Below are 18,281 nucleotides of genomic sequence, written 5' to 3' on the forward strand. Positions count from 1 at the left end.
CAGCCACAGCAATGATGGATCTGAGTGGTGTCTGCGACCTCTACCACGGTTCACAGCAACACTGGATCCTTAACCCACTGAGCGGGGCCAGGGATCAAACCCATGTCCTCATAGATGCTAGTCAGGTTCATTACCACTGAGCCACAACAGGAACTCCCACGGATGGTTATCATTTAGGCACCGGGCTCAGGGGCAAGCCTTCCACAAAGAGTTTGGCCTTTGGATGAATCACTCATCTCCCACTACCTGTCCTCACCCACCTGCTGCTTTAGCTGCTCCCATGCAGCTCTCTCCTCTTAGAAAGCTTCAGGTCCATTCTCCACCGGCCAAGCTCCTGCTAGTACTAACTTCAGAAGACCAGGTCTGAATGTATCTAGAGACTAGAAAATGTGAGAAGCAGAAAGAGGATGGCTCTCTCCTTTGTGCATCTACTGTTTTTATTTCTATTCAAGCATTTATCTCACTGTATTATTCTTAGCTCCCAACTGACTACACATTTCTCCAGCATGGGGATCTATGTATTTCACCCTTGTGTCCCTGGAAATCATGGACTCTCTGTGTTTACCAGGTGGATGGATAAATGGTTGGAGATTAGATTATCATCAGGATTTTCCTTGGAGATTGTTTTCTGACTCCAGCTTTGGCTAATAAGGGAAAATGCTCCACTCAGAATCTTCCTGAAAGAGAATTTTAAGCAAATAACAGCAATAATAGATAAATGTGATGGAACATATGAAAAAAAATTGAGGGACTTAAATTATACACCTATCTCACCCCAATTATTCTCTATACATAGCTTAATCATCTGGGCAGCTTCTGTCTCAGTCTAGGAAGGGAATAGAAAAGACATAGCCCAGGGAGTTCCCATTGTGGCTCAGTAGAAACAAATCCGACTAGTCCTCATGAGGATGCGGGTTCAATTCCTGGCCTCGCTCAGTGGTTAAAGGATCTGGTGTTGCCATGAGCTGTGGTGTAGGTCATAGACATGGCTCAGATCCTGCATTGCTGTGGCTGTGGTGTAGACAGGCATCTGGTAGCTCCAATTCTATCCCTATAGCAACTTCCGCATGCTGCAGCCCAGGGGCTCTCAATCCCAGCTCAGACCTTTTAGGAATCCACCTGGATCTGCAGAGTGTAAGGAAAAGCTCCAGGGGATGCTTGGGACTGAGGATTCTTTATTACCCCAGCTAGAAAGACACTGAGGTTCTACTGTGGGTCAACCTCTGCCTCTAACAGACATCACTAATTGACCACAGTGCTTTCTGGCTGACCTGTATCCGGTGTCACAATCCTCAGCTCAGCGGTCCTGGTAGCATTTGCTATTAAAACCATCTGGGAGTTCCTGTCGTAGCTCAGCAGTTATCGAACCCAACCAACTGGCATCCATGAGGATGTGGGTTCAATCCCTGGCCTCACTCAGTGTGTTAAGGATCCCGTGTTGCCGTGAGCTGTGGTGTAGGTCACAGACATGGCTTGCATCCCAGGTTGCTGTGGCTATGGCGTAGGCTAGCAGCTACAGCTCCAATTGGACCCCTAGCCTGGGAACCTCCATATGCTGCGAGTGCAGCCCTAAAAAGACAAAAAGACCAAACAAACAAAAAACCACCTGCCATTGCTGACTTACATACTTTTCCTAGTCTATGAGTTTGCATCCTTAAGTGCCCTGAAGGCCAGCACACCATGTTTGTTCCTGGCTCTGGGAATGTACCTGAGTTTCAGAACAGAACATCGGAAGCTGGTCAGTTTAACCTTTAACAATTCTCTGCTACAATTCCCAATCAATGGCCAAACTGACCCAATACTGTCCTTTAGAGTGAATAGTGAGTATAATACTTCCGTAATTATTTTTAAAACCTAATTTAATCACTTAAAGTTATCACAAGCAGTTTCATAGTTTAAAAAAATAATGAAATCAATATCCACAAGAAGCATTGAACTGGGAATTAGAAATCCTCATTTCAAAGCTCCTTCTGCTTCTAACTAGTGGTGTCACCTTGGATGTGTCATTTTTATCTTTCAGTGACTAGTTTTCCTCATTTGTAAAATCTATAATCTATAGACTATAGATATAATCTATGTAGAGATTATAATTTGGTAATGACAGAAACCCCATTACCTTCCATATGAGGTAAGAGGACCCATGATAGACTCTAGACAGTTCTTACCATGTTATGTGTGCTTACTTAATATTTGTTGAATAAAAAGCTAAAGGGATGAATAAATAGAGGGAAGGAAGATGGAGGAACAGAATGTAGAACTATAACTGACATTAACTTTTGTGAGATATCAGTCGTATCCCTGTGGCCTTTTCTACCCATTGTTTTAGGTGGTAGACCAGTTGGTCCAAGGACCATAGCTGGAGGGTGATGATCAATGATGGGCTGAATGTACTGTCTTCTCACTGGAAGGGTCTTTACAAGGGTCACTGTTATCTGGCATCCATCACAGGGAGGAATGATGGAATACAGGCACTTTGAGACAGTGATGAGAATTCACAGTGACCTTGACCAAAGGGAGGAATGGTCCCTCCAAAACTGGATGAAGTTCTAGGGACAGAAATGAATGACCTTGATTTAAAAAATGGGCAGATGGGGGAGGAGGCATGATTGCTGAGACTCCACGTCTACAGCAAAAATTCTGGCTACTGCAGGCTGGACACAATGATAATAATTTCTCTTCCATTTAAACAGTGTTTCAGAGCTGAGTAATTGCAGGGCACTATGAGATAGGATGTCTTATTATCTCCAATTTACAGATGAGAGGAGAGTTAACATTATAGAGTTAAAAACTTGAAAGCTGGGAATAATAAACATGTGGTGATAATAGTGTCAACATAGTACAGCACTAATAGGTACCATTTAAGGAGTTCCCGTCATGGCTCAGTGGTTAACAAATTCGACTAGGAACCATGAGGTTGCAGGTTCGATCCCTGGCCTCGCTCAGTGGGTTAAGGATCCGGCGTTGCCGTGAGCAGTGGTGTAGGTCGCAGACACGGCTCGGATCTGGCGTTGCTGTGGCTCTGGCTTAAGCTGGTGGCTACAGCTCTGATTAGACCCCCTAGCCTGGGAACCTCCACATGCCTCAGGTGTGGCCCTAGAAAAGACAGAAAGACAAAAAAAAAAAAAATAGGTACCATTTAAAAACTTACCAGGCACTGGGCCACCTGATCACATAGATTGTTTCATTAACTATTCATAACGATTCTACGAAGGATCTACTGTCATTGTCTCATTTTGAGGAACAGGAAACTGAGGCGTGAAGAGGTTAATTTGCCGGAGGGTCACATGGTTGATAAGTGGTGGAGATGAGATTTGAAGCCAAGGAATCTGAATTAGAACCTCTTTCAGCAATAGATACTTACTGAGTTCTCACTAGAATCTGAGTATTACGCTATAATATTTTATGTGGATAAATTCACTTATTCCTCACAATTACTCTATGGGTTGAATGTCATTAATACTTCCAGCTTTGGGCTTATCAGATACAACCTAGAATAGACTTACAAGGAGATCCTGCTGAATAGCATTGAGAACTATGTCTAGATACTCATGTCGCAACAGAAGAAAGGGTGGGGGGAAAACTGTAATTGCAATGTATACATCTAAGGATAACCTGACTCCCTTGCTGTACAGTGGGAAAATTAAAAAAAAAAAAAAAGTAAATCCCATGGAGTTCCCTAGTGGCCTAGCAGGTTAAGGATCCAGCATTGTCACTGCTCAAGTTTGATCCCTGGCCCAGGAACTTCTACATGATGCAGGTGCAGCCTAAATAAATAAATAAATAAATAAATAAAATGTAAAAAAAAAAAAATACTTCCAGCTTAACAGATGAAGAAATTAAGACCTAAAATGCTTAAATAATCTGCCAGTAATCGCATGTCTAATAAGTGACAGAACCTATGTTTCCAAACCCTAAGCTATATTAATACCTTAGCTATATTTATACTAATACCTTTCCCTAATATGTTAAAGGGAAAACATATCTATTTAAACACTTCCCATGCAAGATGTACTTGGAGTTACTCTCAAACAAATCCTTGTTATCATTCCTATTTGGGTCTTGAAAAGACTGAGGTTCAGAGAAATGAATGTGCTGATCAAGGTCATGTGACTACTAAATGGTGGAATCAAGATCCCCACCCAGATGTGTCTGACTCTGAAGTGTGGATTCCTTGCTACCAGGTCATCAGCATATTTCTTCATTCCACAGACTTTGATCACATGATTTTGCTGCTTGCTGACCCCACTTAAAATGGTAATCCATAATAGTAGCTATTGCTTAGACTATGTTTTATTTATCACGGTGCTTTTTGTAAGAATTCTTGGTTAATTCTCACAACAGCCTTTTGAAGTAGTCTATTAGTTATGGGAAAACTGAGACTCAGAGATGTGATATATTAGCTTTTATTTTATTTTTTTCCAAAGTATTAGCTTTTAAGTGGCAGAACCTACCTGAAAAGCAAAGATATCTTTGTAAAAAGAACTCTTTCTACTACCACACTGCCTGCTGGCTCTTATGGGGGCCACACAATGTTACTGGCTTTCTTCGTAAGCAGAGGGTCAACAGAAGTCATTTCCTGTAAGGTCTTTCCAGAGCCCTTTCAATATTGCCCCAAACTGTAGAATCAGGAGTGTTTAGAGCATTGAGGACTATTTGTTTACCTTCTATTCCATGCATGGTTTCTATCCCAGCATCCCTGATGGAGATATTCTCTCAGACTTCTTAGATTCTTTAACCTATAAGAAAGGCTGTTTCATGTTGCATTTTAAGAGGCAAAGCTCACATAAGCTGAGCCAAATATGTCAGGACCTATCTACATTAGCCAAAAAAAGGGGGTGGATCTAGTTCATCGTCTAGTAGATGAGACAAACACGGGTAATTACAATTAGTATAGTGTATGAATTATACATATAGTCCACATATACTGGATTCTTCTCTTGGCTCCAGAATCCCTGACATCTTTCCAAATACCTGGAGGCATCCCTTCCAGGAAGCTGGTCCTCCCAGGCAAAGTCATCATGTTCTTCTTGCTCTAATGTGTGTGTGTGTGTGTGTGTGTGTGTGCATGTGTGTGTGTGTGTGGTAGACATATAATTTAGGAGTATTTACACTTCAAAATTCACTCACACTCAAGCCAGCTGCAAATTATCTAAACTCTGCTTTCAAAATATATCTCATATCCATCATAATCTTTCATCTCCATTCTTTATTCCTTACCTGGATATCAGCAAGAGTCTTCCAACTACATTCCCAGAGCCCAGTCTCACACCCTGTAATCAGTGCTCTGCATAGCAGTGGAATGATCTACTGATGCAGAGATTAGACCATGGCACTGCCCTGCTAATAACCCTTCAGTGGCTTCCCATGTCCCTGCAGACACGGTCCATGCTTTTTACCATGGCCAGCAAGACCTACCACGTCGTCTTCCAACCTCACCTCCTGCCACGCTCCCTTATCCACACAGCCACACAGTCCTTATTTCAGTTGTCAAACATGCCAGCCTGTCTGCTCTGCCCGGGACATCTTCCCTCTTATCTTTGGAGTCTCCTTCCTTCCTTTGGATCCCATCTCTGTTTGAATTTCATCCCTTTAAGAGAGTGTCCCAGATCATCCTAAACTTGGTGAATGTCTCCTCTCCTTCCATAGGTATTCTGTTTCTGCAACCTGTTCATTTCCCACATGACTCTAATCACAATTTGCAATTATATATTTATCCATTCATTCCCTCACTCAACAAAAGTTATGAAGGCCCTACCATGTGCCAAACACTGTTCTAGAAAATGAATATACAGCAGGGAACAAACCATATGTGGTCCCCACGCTCACGGAACTTGCATACAAGAAGGAGGAGATAGACAATAAACAAGCATGGTAACATAGTAATTACTAAATAGGTAGTGATATTCTGAGAGTTAAAATAGGGTGCTATCACAAAGAGGGATTTGCTACATGGTCCGAAAAGGCCTTTCTGAAAAGGGGGCATTTAAGTTGAGATCTGAATGGTTAGCATACATCTGTGCAAACATCAGAAGGACAGGGAGCCCAGGCAGAGAGAATGTAGGTGAAAAATAAGCTTGGTGTGTTAGAGTGTAAGCAGAAGAGCAATGCTGACAATAATAAGACAAGAATAGAAAGAAAGAACAAAAAAGAATGGAAAGGAAAACAGGAAAAAAAAAGAAAAGAAAAAAGAAAAGTCATAACACTCTAGCAGTGGTCAAATGAAAGATGCTAGTGATTTGGACTAGTTAGATGGTAATGGAGATGAAGACAGAAGCTACAGATGCTTTAGACGTAAAGATAACAGAACCCGCTGATGAGGGGCAGGAAGTAAAGGCGGAACCAAGGGTGATTTCTGGAGTTTGGGCTGTTTATTTAGTTTCCTCCACTAGTAAGCTTCGCCATTATGAGAACCACATTAATTTTGTTTACAGGGCATGTTGTATATACTCAATAAGCAGGGTCGATGAACGCATGTCTGAATGAACAAAACGATGGAAGGATGGGCAGAGGGACATCAGGGTAGGTTTCACAGAGGTGGGAATGCAGGGATCAGAAAGATAACTTGAAATCTATCAGGTTGGCAAGATAGGAAGGCGCTTCAGAGGCTGACGGCACAGCACACACAAAAGAAGGCAGGAAACACACATGAATGGAACAGTATCACTGAAGTACTTGACCTGCCCTGGGTAAATTATCAGCTCTGTAATAGGGCCAGACTCCAGAGAAGCCAGATGGAGAATGCTCTATTCTCTCTGTCCTATCTTTATACAAAGATGAATAATAGGAGCTCCAAAGAAGGGATGAAGGAAAAAAAAAATCTAAATCTAGAAATTCAAGCCCCAAACCATACTGATTCCTGTAGGAGGTAGAAAGCTGTCAGCAGCAGCCCTTGAGGAAAGTCTAGGGTCCCACTGAAGTCTAGCGTCACCTCCCCAACATCCAAGATGTCCCTTGATTTTTGATGCATGGTTTCACACCGTGTTTGGGGGAAAAGCATTTTATCTAAAGGATACATTAGAAGAAAACAGCCTTGCACACATCCTCTGGGACAAACCCACAGAGGATCTGAGGCGAACCGAAGGACAAAAGATTCCCCCAGAGCAAACCAGCCAGTGTGTGTGCTTAAATCATTCCATTCCAAGCTTTGCTCTTTGAGGACCTGAAAGGGTACTACACGGGGTGTTTCTTAGAAACAAGCACTTAATAGAATATAAATATTGTTAAAGTCATATAGATCAAAGATACACAGAGAGAAAAAGACACTGAAAAAGAGGAGAGAGAGAAACACCTAGAAAGAAAGGGAGTGGGAGAGAGGATGAGAACGAGACAGAGAGAAAATTAGACACACATCAAACATGGAGTGAGGGGGTGCATGATTCTGTTTGTCAAAGGGGAGGAAGGTAGATGTTTTTGTTCTTTGTAGGTTAATATGTAAATGGCATTCTGATTTATTAGCGGTCTCCAGCAGATGAGGTGATGATTAGCACATTTCCATATTTATAGAAAAGCAACACTAACTTTCCAGATTTATAGAAAATCAGCTCTTCACAAATAGCAAATTGTGCTATTATCGACATATGGTTTTCTATAAACAGAGCTGAGGTAATTATTCCTGGGACAATTCGTTGGTGGGTTCCTTTTGAATATTAACCACATTGGAAGCCCATTTCTGCCTCACAGATTTTAAAGAGGAGGGGCTCCAGATACCCCAGGCAATTAATTAGTAATCCAACACCAAAGACAGAGCCCAAATGAAAGGCTCTACCATGACCACATGGTGGAAAGACCATAGGTCCAGGGCTCTGATGCCAGCTTCCTGCAGCCCCCAGCCAAGTAATTAACTTCCCTGAGGAGCCTCATTGCGGGGGCTAACACTTTGATAACACCAACCTCCAAATATCGTCCAGAAAATTAAATGAGAATATACGCAGAGTACCTAGAATTTAGTACGTACTTAACAAATGTTAGATCTTTGTCCTCCCTCATGGTTTTGGATGACTCTAAAAAGATCCACTTGAATTAAGTTTTCTAACTCTTTTTTTATACTTATCCATCCTGAACTGTTTATTTTATATCCTGACTCTGTCTACACCTACATATCTTTAACTGGAAAAAGTTTCTGGAAGCAATGCCTTATCTTCACTGCCTACAACCCACTAAGGTATTTTCCATTCTGGTCTGTATTGTTGTTGTCTGAAATGTTTGTGATCTGTACATTGATTTTAAGACCTATCATTGGGTTTCAATATGCAGTTTGCAAAGTATTGTGCTGCAAGAGGATGGAGACTTTATTTAGCTTGGCTCACCTTTGTGTTCCCAGCATGAACACATAATAGATACTCAGTAGATATCTGAACTATGAAATAATGAATATATGGATAGATGGATGAATTAAAGAATGATGCTAGCCAGGAATCTAAATTAATGCTTGCTTTCAAATGCCATGTCTTGTTTTGCTCATTCACTATGTACTCAACTCTCTGTTGAGTGTTGAAGAGTCAGAAAAGTATCAGACACGTTGCTTACTTTCAAGGATCTTGCTATCTAGATGAGAAGAGGAAAACTAACATTTGGAAAATCGTTTTTGAAAGACTAAACAGTGTCAATTCTATAAATATGTTGAAGGGAGGAAGTGGCCAGTCTGGGCTGGTGGAACCAAAGAAACTTCCTGAAACCTGGAAGTTGAACTTGGCTTTGAAATACGGATACACATCTCTTACACTATACTTCTCATTGACTGGGTCAGTGGTTTGCAGATTGTATTGAGTGCCGGAATCACCTGGAGTGCTCATCAAAACACAGACTGCTATGGACATTTCTGTCGTGGCGCAGTGGTTAACAAATCCGATTGGAAACTATGAGGTTGCATGTTCGATCCCTGGCCTTGCTCGGTGGGTTAAGGATCCGGGGTTGCCGTGAGCTGTGGTGTAGGTTGCAGACACGGCTTGGATCCCGCGTTGCTGTGGCTCTGGTGTAGGCCGGCAGCTACAGCTCTGATTCAACCCCTCGCTTGGGAACTCTATATGCCCAGGGAGTGGCCCTAGAAAAGGCAAAAAAGACAAAAAACAAAAACAAAAAAGAACAAAACACAGACTGCTAGGCTCACTCCCAGAATTTCTGGTTTAGCTGATTTGGGGTGGGAGCATGAGGATTTGCATCTCTAACAGGTTCCCAGGTTATGCTGATGCTGGTGTCCACACCTTAAGAACTGCTCTAGCCCTTTGGAGTGAGACCATAATGGCTCTTGATGTCAATCTAAGGAGTTTAGACTTTACTCTTAGCCATTCACTGATTGGTGATATCATTCGATTTGTGAAATAGAAAGATCCTTCTGGTGGCCCTTGTTGAAAATGGATCAGAAGGGGTAAGTCTTCTCTGTGAGAGAACTAGGGAGCAGACGCAGTAATGAGTGAAAGAGGAGAATCCAGCCTACCACTGCAGAAGGAGGGGTGGATGAGACTATTCAGGAGAGGGAACTGAAGGGTCTTAGATATCCACAGGGGTGGAGGGGAAGGAGGGATCTGGGGTGACTCCAGGTTTCTGCCAACACTGACTCTTTGGATGGCAGTTCCATTTCCTTAACATTTTGAATAGCAAACCCCCAGAGATCCTTTATTATTAAAGAGGCAACTGGTTAAAAAAAAAAAACAAAATGTGGTTTGTAAAGCAGGTAAGTCTGAGTTCAAATTCTCTTTGTGGTGCTTCCTGGCAAGTCCTTTCACCCTTTTGGGCCACAAGTCCCTGTAAATAATAATACTAATGCTACCTTATTGAGTTGTCATGGAGACTGAATGAGATCAGGTATGGCTTCCAGTCAGTGCCTGGAAAATAGAAAACCATGTGTGGTATATGCATGGACCCCTGTGTGCATCAAGGGTCTGTTCTACTTACCAGATTTTGTCATATTTTCTTTGTTAAGCACCAGGATATATTCATAAACACCACCCATCGATCCAGACGTGATATAATGGGTGCCGTAGTCATCAATGAACTTGGCGTACATGCCGTAATTGTACTGCTCCGGAAGCTCCATTAATGACTGCAGCATAACTTCATCCAGCATAATATTGTCCCTCCTCATCTTAAAACTAGCAGTCTGTACCTTTGTGAAAATCCTGATGAAGCTGTATTTCTGCCAGCATCAACCACCGCCATTGAATGAGAGAAAAGAACGAAGAGAGGATACATTTTACCACATAGGCTAATGCAAAAGGTCAGCATTTAGTACCTGTGGGAAATGTATCTATATTTACCTATAACTGTGTGAACATAAATACATATAATGGGGTATTATTACATTTACATTTTGCAAGCAGATATTAGATACCTGTGTGTGGCTGGCTTCTTCTCCCACACCTTGACCTCTGTTCCCATGGCCCCTGTCCAGGGTAAGTTCTCATCAGCTCTCACTGGGTTCGTTGCTACAACGTGTTTCACCATGTTCCTTGCCTCTATCCCAGCCCTAGCCCATTCTCACCTCCACATCTCTCCCTGCTCTAATTAAAGCTCTGGATTATGCACCCTCCTACACAAGTATTAGGTATCCATTCAAAATTAGGCTTAGAAATATTTGTGATGACATGGAAAAATGCCAATATTGGATTTATTGAACAAGTACCTATCAGTGCCTCTCGTCACATGCATTTCACTAAGTGCAGAGGACATGATCTTGAATGAGATCGGCCTCTGCTCTCATGGAGCTGACCTTCTAGTGGTAATCTTTTACTGTTAAGTAACCGAGGAAAGCAGAGTCCTGGTGTAGTAAAAAAGAAACAGGACCAGGTTGAGTCTGGGTTGACTTAAGAGGAGAGTTAAGAGGAAAAGGTCAGGTATGAGCCTTTATTTGCAGGGAATGTAAACCTTGACCCAAGGTAACAGTGAAAAATGGAAGAGGCCACCTCCTTTTAGAAAAGTCCACCTGAATCTGGGATAGCCAGATCTCAGAACGATACTTTCAGATCAATAGCTTATTTATGGTTCAGAATGTAATTTATGTTGGTTGAGTAAGTTAATTTTTATAACTGTATTTTTTTTCATCCAAAATAATTTTTGAGCCCTAGCTAAATTCCCAGTTCTGATATTAATGTATTGAGGCTTTTTGGTAAATTTCTGATCAATTTGGTAAATATTTCGCTGGTTCCTGATTATCTCTCCATCCTCATAACTCCCTGCTTTCCCTGCCCATCTTGTGCTTCAGCAGAAGTACTTTCAATCCCCAATGTGTATGAGGAAGTATCTCATCTCCAGGCCTTTGCACAAGTGTTTCCCAGGTCTAGAACCACCTTCTGTGAGCTTGTGCCTCCCTTCATCCAGACATATTGCACTAGTCTTCAGATCTGAGTTTAGACAGACTTCCTAACTTCCTCAAGGAAGCAGTGCCTGACCTGTCAAGACAATAGGCAGTTAACAGTAAATGTATGATGACTAAAGGAGAGATTCATTGAGCGGGGCAGCCCGCCAATCTATTTGGAAAAGCAAGGCATGCTATAGAATTTTTCTAAGTCTAGTTTATAGGGCTCGGCTGTTTCTCTTTAAGACATTACCATTCTCAGTCTTTCCCTATATGCTCCAGGTAACCATGAAAAAGGATGGGGAAAGTGATAAGAGTACTAGTCTTATCGTGCAGTTTTATTCCCTTTGTGATGATTCTGTGCGCAGAAGCGTAATACGAAAAACAAACATGATTACCACTGATCAGACATTTCCAATTACATGAGCAAATAAAGGTTCAATTACTACTGTACTTTTTAATGCAGTTAAGGTAATACGTGCTTGGCGTAGATTACGGAATGCATGGGCATTGTGTTTCAGTACCTTCTCGTTATACTTGCTTAGCTTGTTCAAGAACGCAGACTCTCGTGACCCTGATAAGCCCACATTTGCTGTAAATGGGCTACCTGTAGGGCCTATACCAACGGTCACTCCAGCTGACACAGACTTCTCATTTTTTACTTTTTTAAGAAGGTCATTTGCATCATCGTATGACTCTGAGGAAAATTTACTGTCTGCCAGGGCCTGAAAGGAAACACAGATGTTAGCCTGTGTGTACACAGAAGTGCAATCTATATTTAATGTTTAAATCTTTGCTCTGTAAACTATCTAAAGTTTCAGACTATTAGAAATAATTCTTTTAAAAGGCTATTCTAAATTGATACTTATTAATATATAGAAATACATAATATTTAGTGTTGAGTAGTACTGATAAAAATGTTTAGAGACACACACATGACTCTGATAAAATGCTGGATTGTCCTGAATGTGGATTTCTTTCCCGCAGGCTTATCCTTCCTATAGAAAGGGTCACTTGGCTCTGCAGTGGAGAGATGCATAAAGCCATGTCTAGGCATGGACCTGGGAGGAAAGGGTCAAAGGGCATGGACCTGGGAGCAAAGGGTCAGAGGAAGGCATGCAGGTGGTGAAGGTTCTAGGCAGAGGTAAATTCAGATGCTACCCACTCATGCTTGGTTATTTCATTCCAGGCACACCATAGGATTACATGTTTCTACCAGCTTGACCTGAGGTGTGGTCTTGGGCCTTGCTTGAGCCGAGGAAGCAAGGGTTAGGGGCCTGTGCCTGGTGTGTTAGTCTGCGTTGCCATTACAGGAGCATGTGTTGAGATGGAGGCTCCATTAGTTTTGGTCCTGAGTGTCTGTGATGATGAGAGTTTCCTTTCCACCTTAGGACAGGCGAGTAGTATAAGCAGGGCTTTGCTGCTTTAAAGCACTGAGGTTTCAGAATCCTTGGTTGCCACAGCATAGCCTAGTCTATCCTGCCTGGCAGGTAGGCCCTGGACTGTCTCTGAGGTTAGGAAAATGGTGTCGTCTACATCTTCCAGCTCAGGTTACTCTTGGCCTGATTGCAGAGGTGACAGTGGGTGGGGGGCAGGGAGATCCAGCTTCTTCTTCTTCTTTTTTTTTTTCAATTTAACTATAGTTGATTTACAATATTGTGTTAGTTTCAGGTGTGCAGCTTCAGAGTCTTTTCTAAGTTATTACAAGATATTGAATATAGTTCCCTGTGTTATACAGTATACACTTGCTGCTGATCTATTTTCTGTAGAGTGGTGTGTATTTGTTACTCCCATATTCCTAATTTATCCCTCTCTCCTCCCCTTTCCTTTGGTACCATAAGTTTGTTTTCTATGTCTGTGAGTTTGTTTTGTATATATATTCATTTGCATTATTTTTAATTTTTGTTTTTTGCATTATTTTTTAGATTCCACATATAAGTGATAGCATACAGTATTTATCTCTCTCTGACTTATTTCACTAAGTAGAATATTCTCTAGGTCTATCCATGTTGCTGCAAATGGCATTCTTTCATTCTTTTCTATGGTTAATATTACATTGTTTGTGCGTGTGTGTGTATCACATCTTCCTTATCCATTTATCTACTGAGTGGCATTTAGGTTGCTTCCATGTCTTGGCTACTGTGAATAGTGAGAGCCAACTTTTAAAAAACAGACTCTATAAGCCTGGCCTTGTCCTCTGTCAATACTTTTCTCTTGCGGAACTTGGGGGAGAGGGATGTAACTGGATAATTTTTCAGAATCCTGGAATCCTATCATCTCTGTCTATAGATAGAATGTAGGTGGGATGTGTATGCTACATAGATATAATTTGCATCATCTATCCTCCCTTCTAAATGACTCATAGCCAGGCTCAGTTCAGACAGATCTGGATTTGAATGTTGTCTCTGCCACCTTTTGGACCTGACACTTTATTCCTCTAAGTCTCTGGGGGTTTTTAATGTCTGCAATGGGCCAATGATAATATCTATCCCATTGTCCTGTGATGAGGATTCAAGTGGGACAACTTCTGTGAAAATAGAAGATCTGGAGCGTGGCAAGTATCTGGTGACCTTTGCTGTGTGGACGGCTCACCCAGAGGGGGAAGGGTAAGGAAATGAATGGTCAGGAGCAGGCTCTGGAGCTGGTCGTGAGCTACTCGGTGGCCAAGAGACCATGACATTTTAGAGATGGGGAGAATCTTGGGGATCATGAGCAGTGTGCAAGCCCTTTTCAAGAGCAGAACCCTTTCTTCAAATAAAATCATGTGCAGAAGGCCGAGAGATGAAGGTGATCAGTGAGCACCTGCTCTGAGAACACAGGGCCACCGGTCTGAGGGCCCTCAGCCCCCTCCTATCCTGCCCCACTTTACATCTTAGGAAACTGCGCCCAGGAGGGGCAGTGAGCTGCTCGTGGTCTGACATACTTTTTTTTTTTTTTTTTTTTTTTGTCTTTTTGTCCTTTTAGGGCCGCACCTGCAGCATATGGATGTTCCCAGGCTAGGGTCTAACTGGAGCTGTAGTTGCCGGCCTATGCCAGAGCCACAGCAGTGCCAGATCCGAGCCGTGTCTGCGACCTACACCATAGCTCACGGCAACACTGGATCTCTAATCCACTGAGTGAGGCCAGGGATTGAACGCGCAACCTCATGGCTCCTCGTCGGATTCGTTTCCACTTTGCCATGACGGGAACTCCCTGACATATTTCTATTCTAATAGAGCCACAGCCTGGAAATAGCGCTTCTGACCAGCAACCCAGAAAATAGGGCCCTGATCTCTTTTACTGATTTTGGCCCAGATCTAGCAGATTGTGGGGGTCCTATGTATAGTATGCAGCCCTCTGGCCCCATCCTTGTCTCTTCTGCACTGAGCATGTGTGGGGGCAGGTGCAACGGGACCTTCAGCCACCAGCAAGCCTCATGGGAAATCTTCCAGAGTGAGGCATCCATCTCCACCCACAGGCTCCCCGTCCTTGCCATCACCCAGCAGCCTAGGAACATCCCCTGTTGAGACTTACTTCGAAGTGGTACTTCAGGAAATTGTAGGGTTTCCGGAAGTACTTCTCATCATCTCCATAGTAGAGACGCTCACAGGCAGAGTCATACCGAAGCTCCCTCCACTCCCCGTTGTAGACAGTCTCACACTGGCCCCCATAATACCTGGCATCATACACACTCTGCGTTTCTTCCTGGGTCAGAATATTGTACCTGGGTGGAAAAGGCAAGCAGCTTCTGGGAGAGCACATTGAAAAGGCAAAGATGTCCCAAATATCCTCTGGAAGACGACATGGCTGGGGGACTGGGCAGTGGTTTCTCCAACTGTGGTTTGTGGAGTCCTAGGGTTCCTCGAAGTACCTTAAGGATCACTTTGGCTAACACTGGGAGACTGAGTGGACTGGGCTGGGGCCCCCAGTTTCCCTTAAACCAGATCAGCCAGACAGTTCCATTCAGCATCTGAGTTCTCCCATATAGGAGGCACCCCTAAATATTTGTTGAATAAACTAAAGAAAAATATGCATAATTATCAAGAGTCTAAGCACAGGAACCAGACAGTCTGGACCTGTTTCCCATCTCTGCCACATGTAACTGTGTGACCTTGGGCAGCCCATTTAACATCTCTGTGCCTCAGTTTAGTTATGTATAAAAAAAAGCATCAAATACTACTGCCCTCACAGAGTGAAACATAAGATAAATCACGTAAGGGAATCATAACAGTGCTTAGCATGTACAAAGTACTAGAGAAATATTGCTGTTGTTGTTTCTGCTAGTATTATTTCAGAAAAGGACTCTGCTGCTAAAAAAAAATTGAAATATTGGGTGTAGTTTATAGCACTAAGCTGAGGATCTAATCCTTGGAAAAGTCATTGTCATCTAGACAGTGTGGGGTGTCAGAGGGAGCACAGTGTGAAGTCAGGGTGACTTCTGCTTCCTTCCCAGCCCTCTTTTACTAGCTGCATGATTTTGGACACAGTCTAGAAATGTTCTGAAATTCATTTTCCTCATTTGGAGAACAGACATCCTACAGCTACCTCTGGTGGGTTTTGTGAAGTCTAAATGGGAGTATTAAAGTAAGACAGAAGTAGAGTTGATACTGCGTATTAGGCACTCAGCAATGATACTTCACTTCCCTTTGCCCAATACCTTTCCTGAAAGATTTTCCAATACGTCCCTCTCTGGGGTATTTCATATCTAGCTGCCCAAGGTCTCTGTTTTAGGTCATGAATGGTTTGACTGTATTTAGGTAAAAAGAATGTTATACAGGTGAAAGATAACTTCTCTTTCCTAAAAAGAGAAAGTTAACAGAACACAAACATTTAATGTTGGCTAAGAGGTCTAAGACCTAACAATCCAAGCCTCTGATGTTGTAGATAATAAATGATTGCATGTCTTTGCCTCCCAAACTCCTGTTCAGCCTTTAAGACCCAAGTCAAATGTTGCCTCCCCTGTACCGCCTTCTTTGATTATCCTGGAAAGACAGTTGTCCCTTCTCTGTATTCCCATGACATTCAGACTGCCTGTGGCATAGCATTTGTCATGTTTGTTTATGTCCTCTGTGAAAAGGCACAAAGACAGATGAGCAGGGGAATAATTGTGAATAAAATCTATTTTGAAGGAATAAATGGATAATTATAGAGCACCTGGCACATAGTCGAAATTCGATGTAAGTTAAGTTCCTTCTGCTCTTTCTTTCTCCATCTCTTTCTTCATATTAGTGGAAGTGATGTAATAATAGCAATGATGAATTAAATACACACTCTACCAGACATTTAGCATACATTAGCTTTCAACCTCATGACAATTTTGCAAATGCAAAAAACTGAAGCTCAGAAAAATTAAGTAATTTGCCTATAGTCACAGCTGGATTTTTTTTCCTAGATCATTTTTTCGACACTGCAATCTGGGTTCTTTCTCTTTACCCTGCAGCTTCTATCTTTCTCCCTGTGGAATGTATTTCTGCCTATAGCTTATAAGTATAGTCTCTCTAATGGGCCAAAGGGGAAAAAACCAGTAAGCCCTAAAACTATACTGTAACCTCTAACCCTAAGTAAAACCTACATAAATTTGGAAAATCTGATTGCAGAAGCCCCAGAGACAATAAAAAGAGAGAACTACCACTTTTTGGAAATGTGCTATGCAGAAATATTCACACACATGTCCAAAAATATATGTATAAGAATGGTCATTGCAGCACTCCTTATAAGAGGAAAAAAATGGGAAAGAATCTAATTATCTTTCAGTAGGAAGTAAGTAAATAAATTATCACATAGTTGTACAATAGGAAAAAGATTTGGAATACATTTTTCTCACAAAGGGCTACATAGTAAGAGCTTTAGACCTTGCAGGCTATATAGGTTTCTGTTGCAACTGTTCAACTCTTCCATTATAGAGCAAAAGCTGTGTTCAATGAAACGTTACTTTAAAACAGACAGCAGGCTGAAGTTGCCTTTTGGGCCATTGTTTGCTAACCCCTGTTATGCAACACTGTGTTGCTTAGAAGAAGATGGTAGAAGATATTGGGGGAGGGAGTTTCCAAAATGTATTAAGCAAAAAAAAAAAAATAAGTCACAGATGATATGTATAGTATGATTCCATTTATGTAAAATATACTTATATCTATAATGCTCAGTACATATATGTATCTTGCCATACAGTGAAGATCATCAATGCATTTTACCATGATCTGGAAGTACCTCTACCCAACTGTTAACAAGGATCAGCTCCACAGAGGAAAGTGAGAGAGGGTGAGTGGATGGGAGCAGAGGGGACAGTGAAGGAGGACTTTCAGTTTTTACCTAAAACATATGTTCTTTATGTAACAATAAATAAAAGTTAAAAACTAGGAAATGCCTCAGTTAGGAAAAACATATCAGGAAAGGCTTCTGAGATCTTCAGATGAATGGAAAAACTACCCTCATGTCCGCTGTTGGGAGTGCAGGTGGGTCCATTCTGCTGATTCCAGTGGTCAGCGTGGGCAAAACACACGACCCACAAGTATATTTGAAATGCTCCTGATTGCATCACTTGAAAGCAGGGTCATGGTCTGTGATCTTTTTGTCAATGAGGAGGGAAACTTTTTTGAAACCAACATGTCAGCATTTCATGCTTGTACTCTGTTCATCCCACAGTCACTTTCAAAATCCACAAGACTCCCCTTTGATTGGTGTTAGAGGCTGATTTCTGTCCTCCTAATATTTACCTGTTGAAGTTCTGACTCCTAAAACCTCAGAATTTGACAGTGTTTTGGTGACACTTTCATTTCAGACTTCTAGCTTCCTGAGAGAATAAATTTCTATTGCTTAAGCCACCTCATTTGTGGCACTTGGTTATGGCGGTCTAAGAAAACTGGTATTTTTGGTCTAAAAGAATACAACTTTGATCATCTTTTCATATGCACTTATAGGCTTCTGCCCTATGTGGTAGGTGGGCTGTGAAATCAATGTAATTAAACCGTAATGAATGCAAGCTACATTTCACAGAACCTACACCTGACCTTGA

At 41.9% G+C, this 18,281-nt stretch overlaps 1 protein-coding gene across 2 annotated transcripts in view; it reads right to left on the bottom strand.

The window, feature by feature from the left end:
• Positions 1–18,281, bottom strand: part of C8A (complement C8 alpha chain) — a 65,619-nt gene that overhangs the window by 22,140 nt on the left and 25,198 nt on the right. For both annotated transcript variants that reach the window (XM_021093175.1, NM_001097450.2), the window contains exons 5-7: positions 14,804–14,993; positions 11,815–12,015; positions 9,892–10,132 (exon numbers count right to left, since the gene is read on the bottom strand). In XM_021093175.1, the coding sequence (XP_020948834.1) occupies positions 9,892–10,132; positions 11,815–12,015; positions 14,804–14,993 (632 nt within the window). The remainder of the gene's footprint in view (positions 1–9,891; positions 10,133–11,814; positions 12,016–14,803; positions 14,994–18,281) is intronic.

Source organism: Sus scrofa, chromosome 6, assembly GCF_000003025.6.
Source record: "Sus scrofa isolate TJ Tabasco breed Duroc chromosome 6, Sscrofa11.1, whole genome shotgun sequence".
Taxonomy (NCBI): Eukaryota; Metazoa; Chordata; class Mammalia; order Artiodactyla; family Suidae; genus Sus; species Sus scrofa.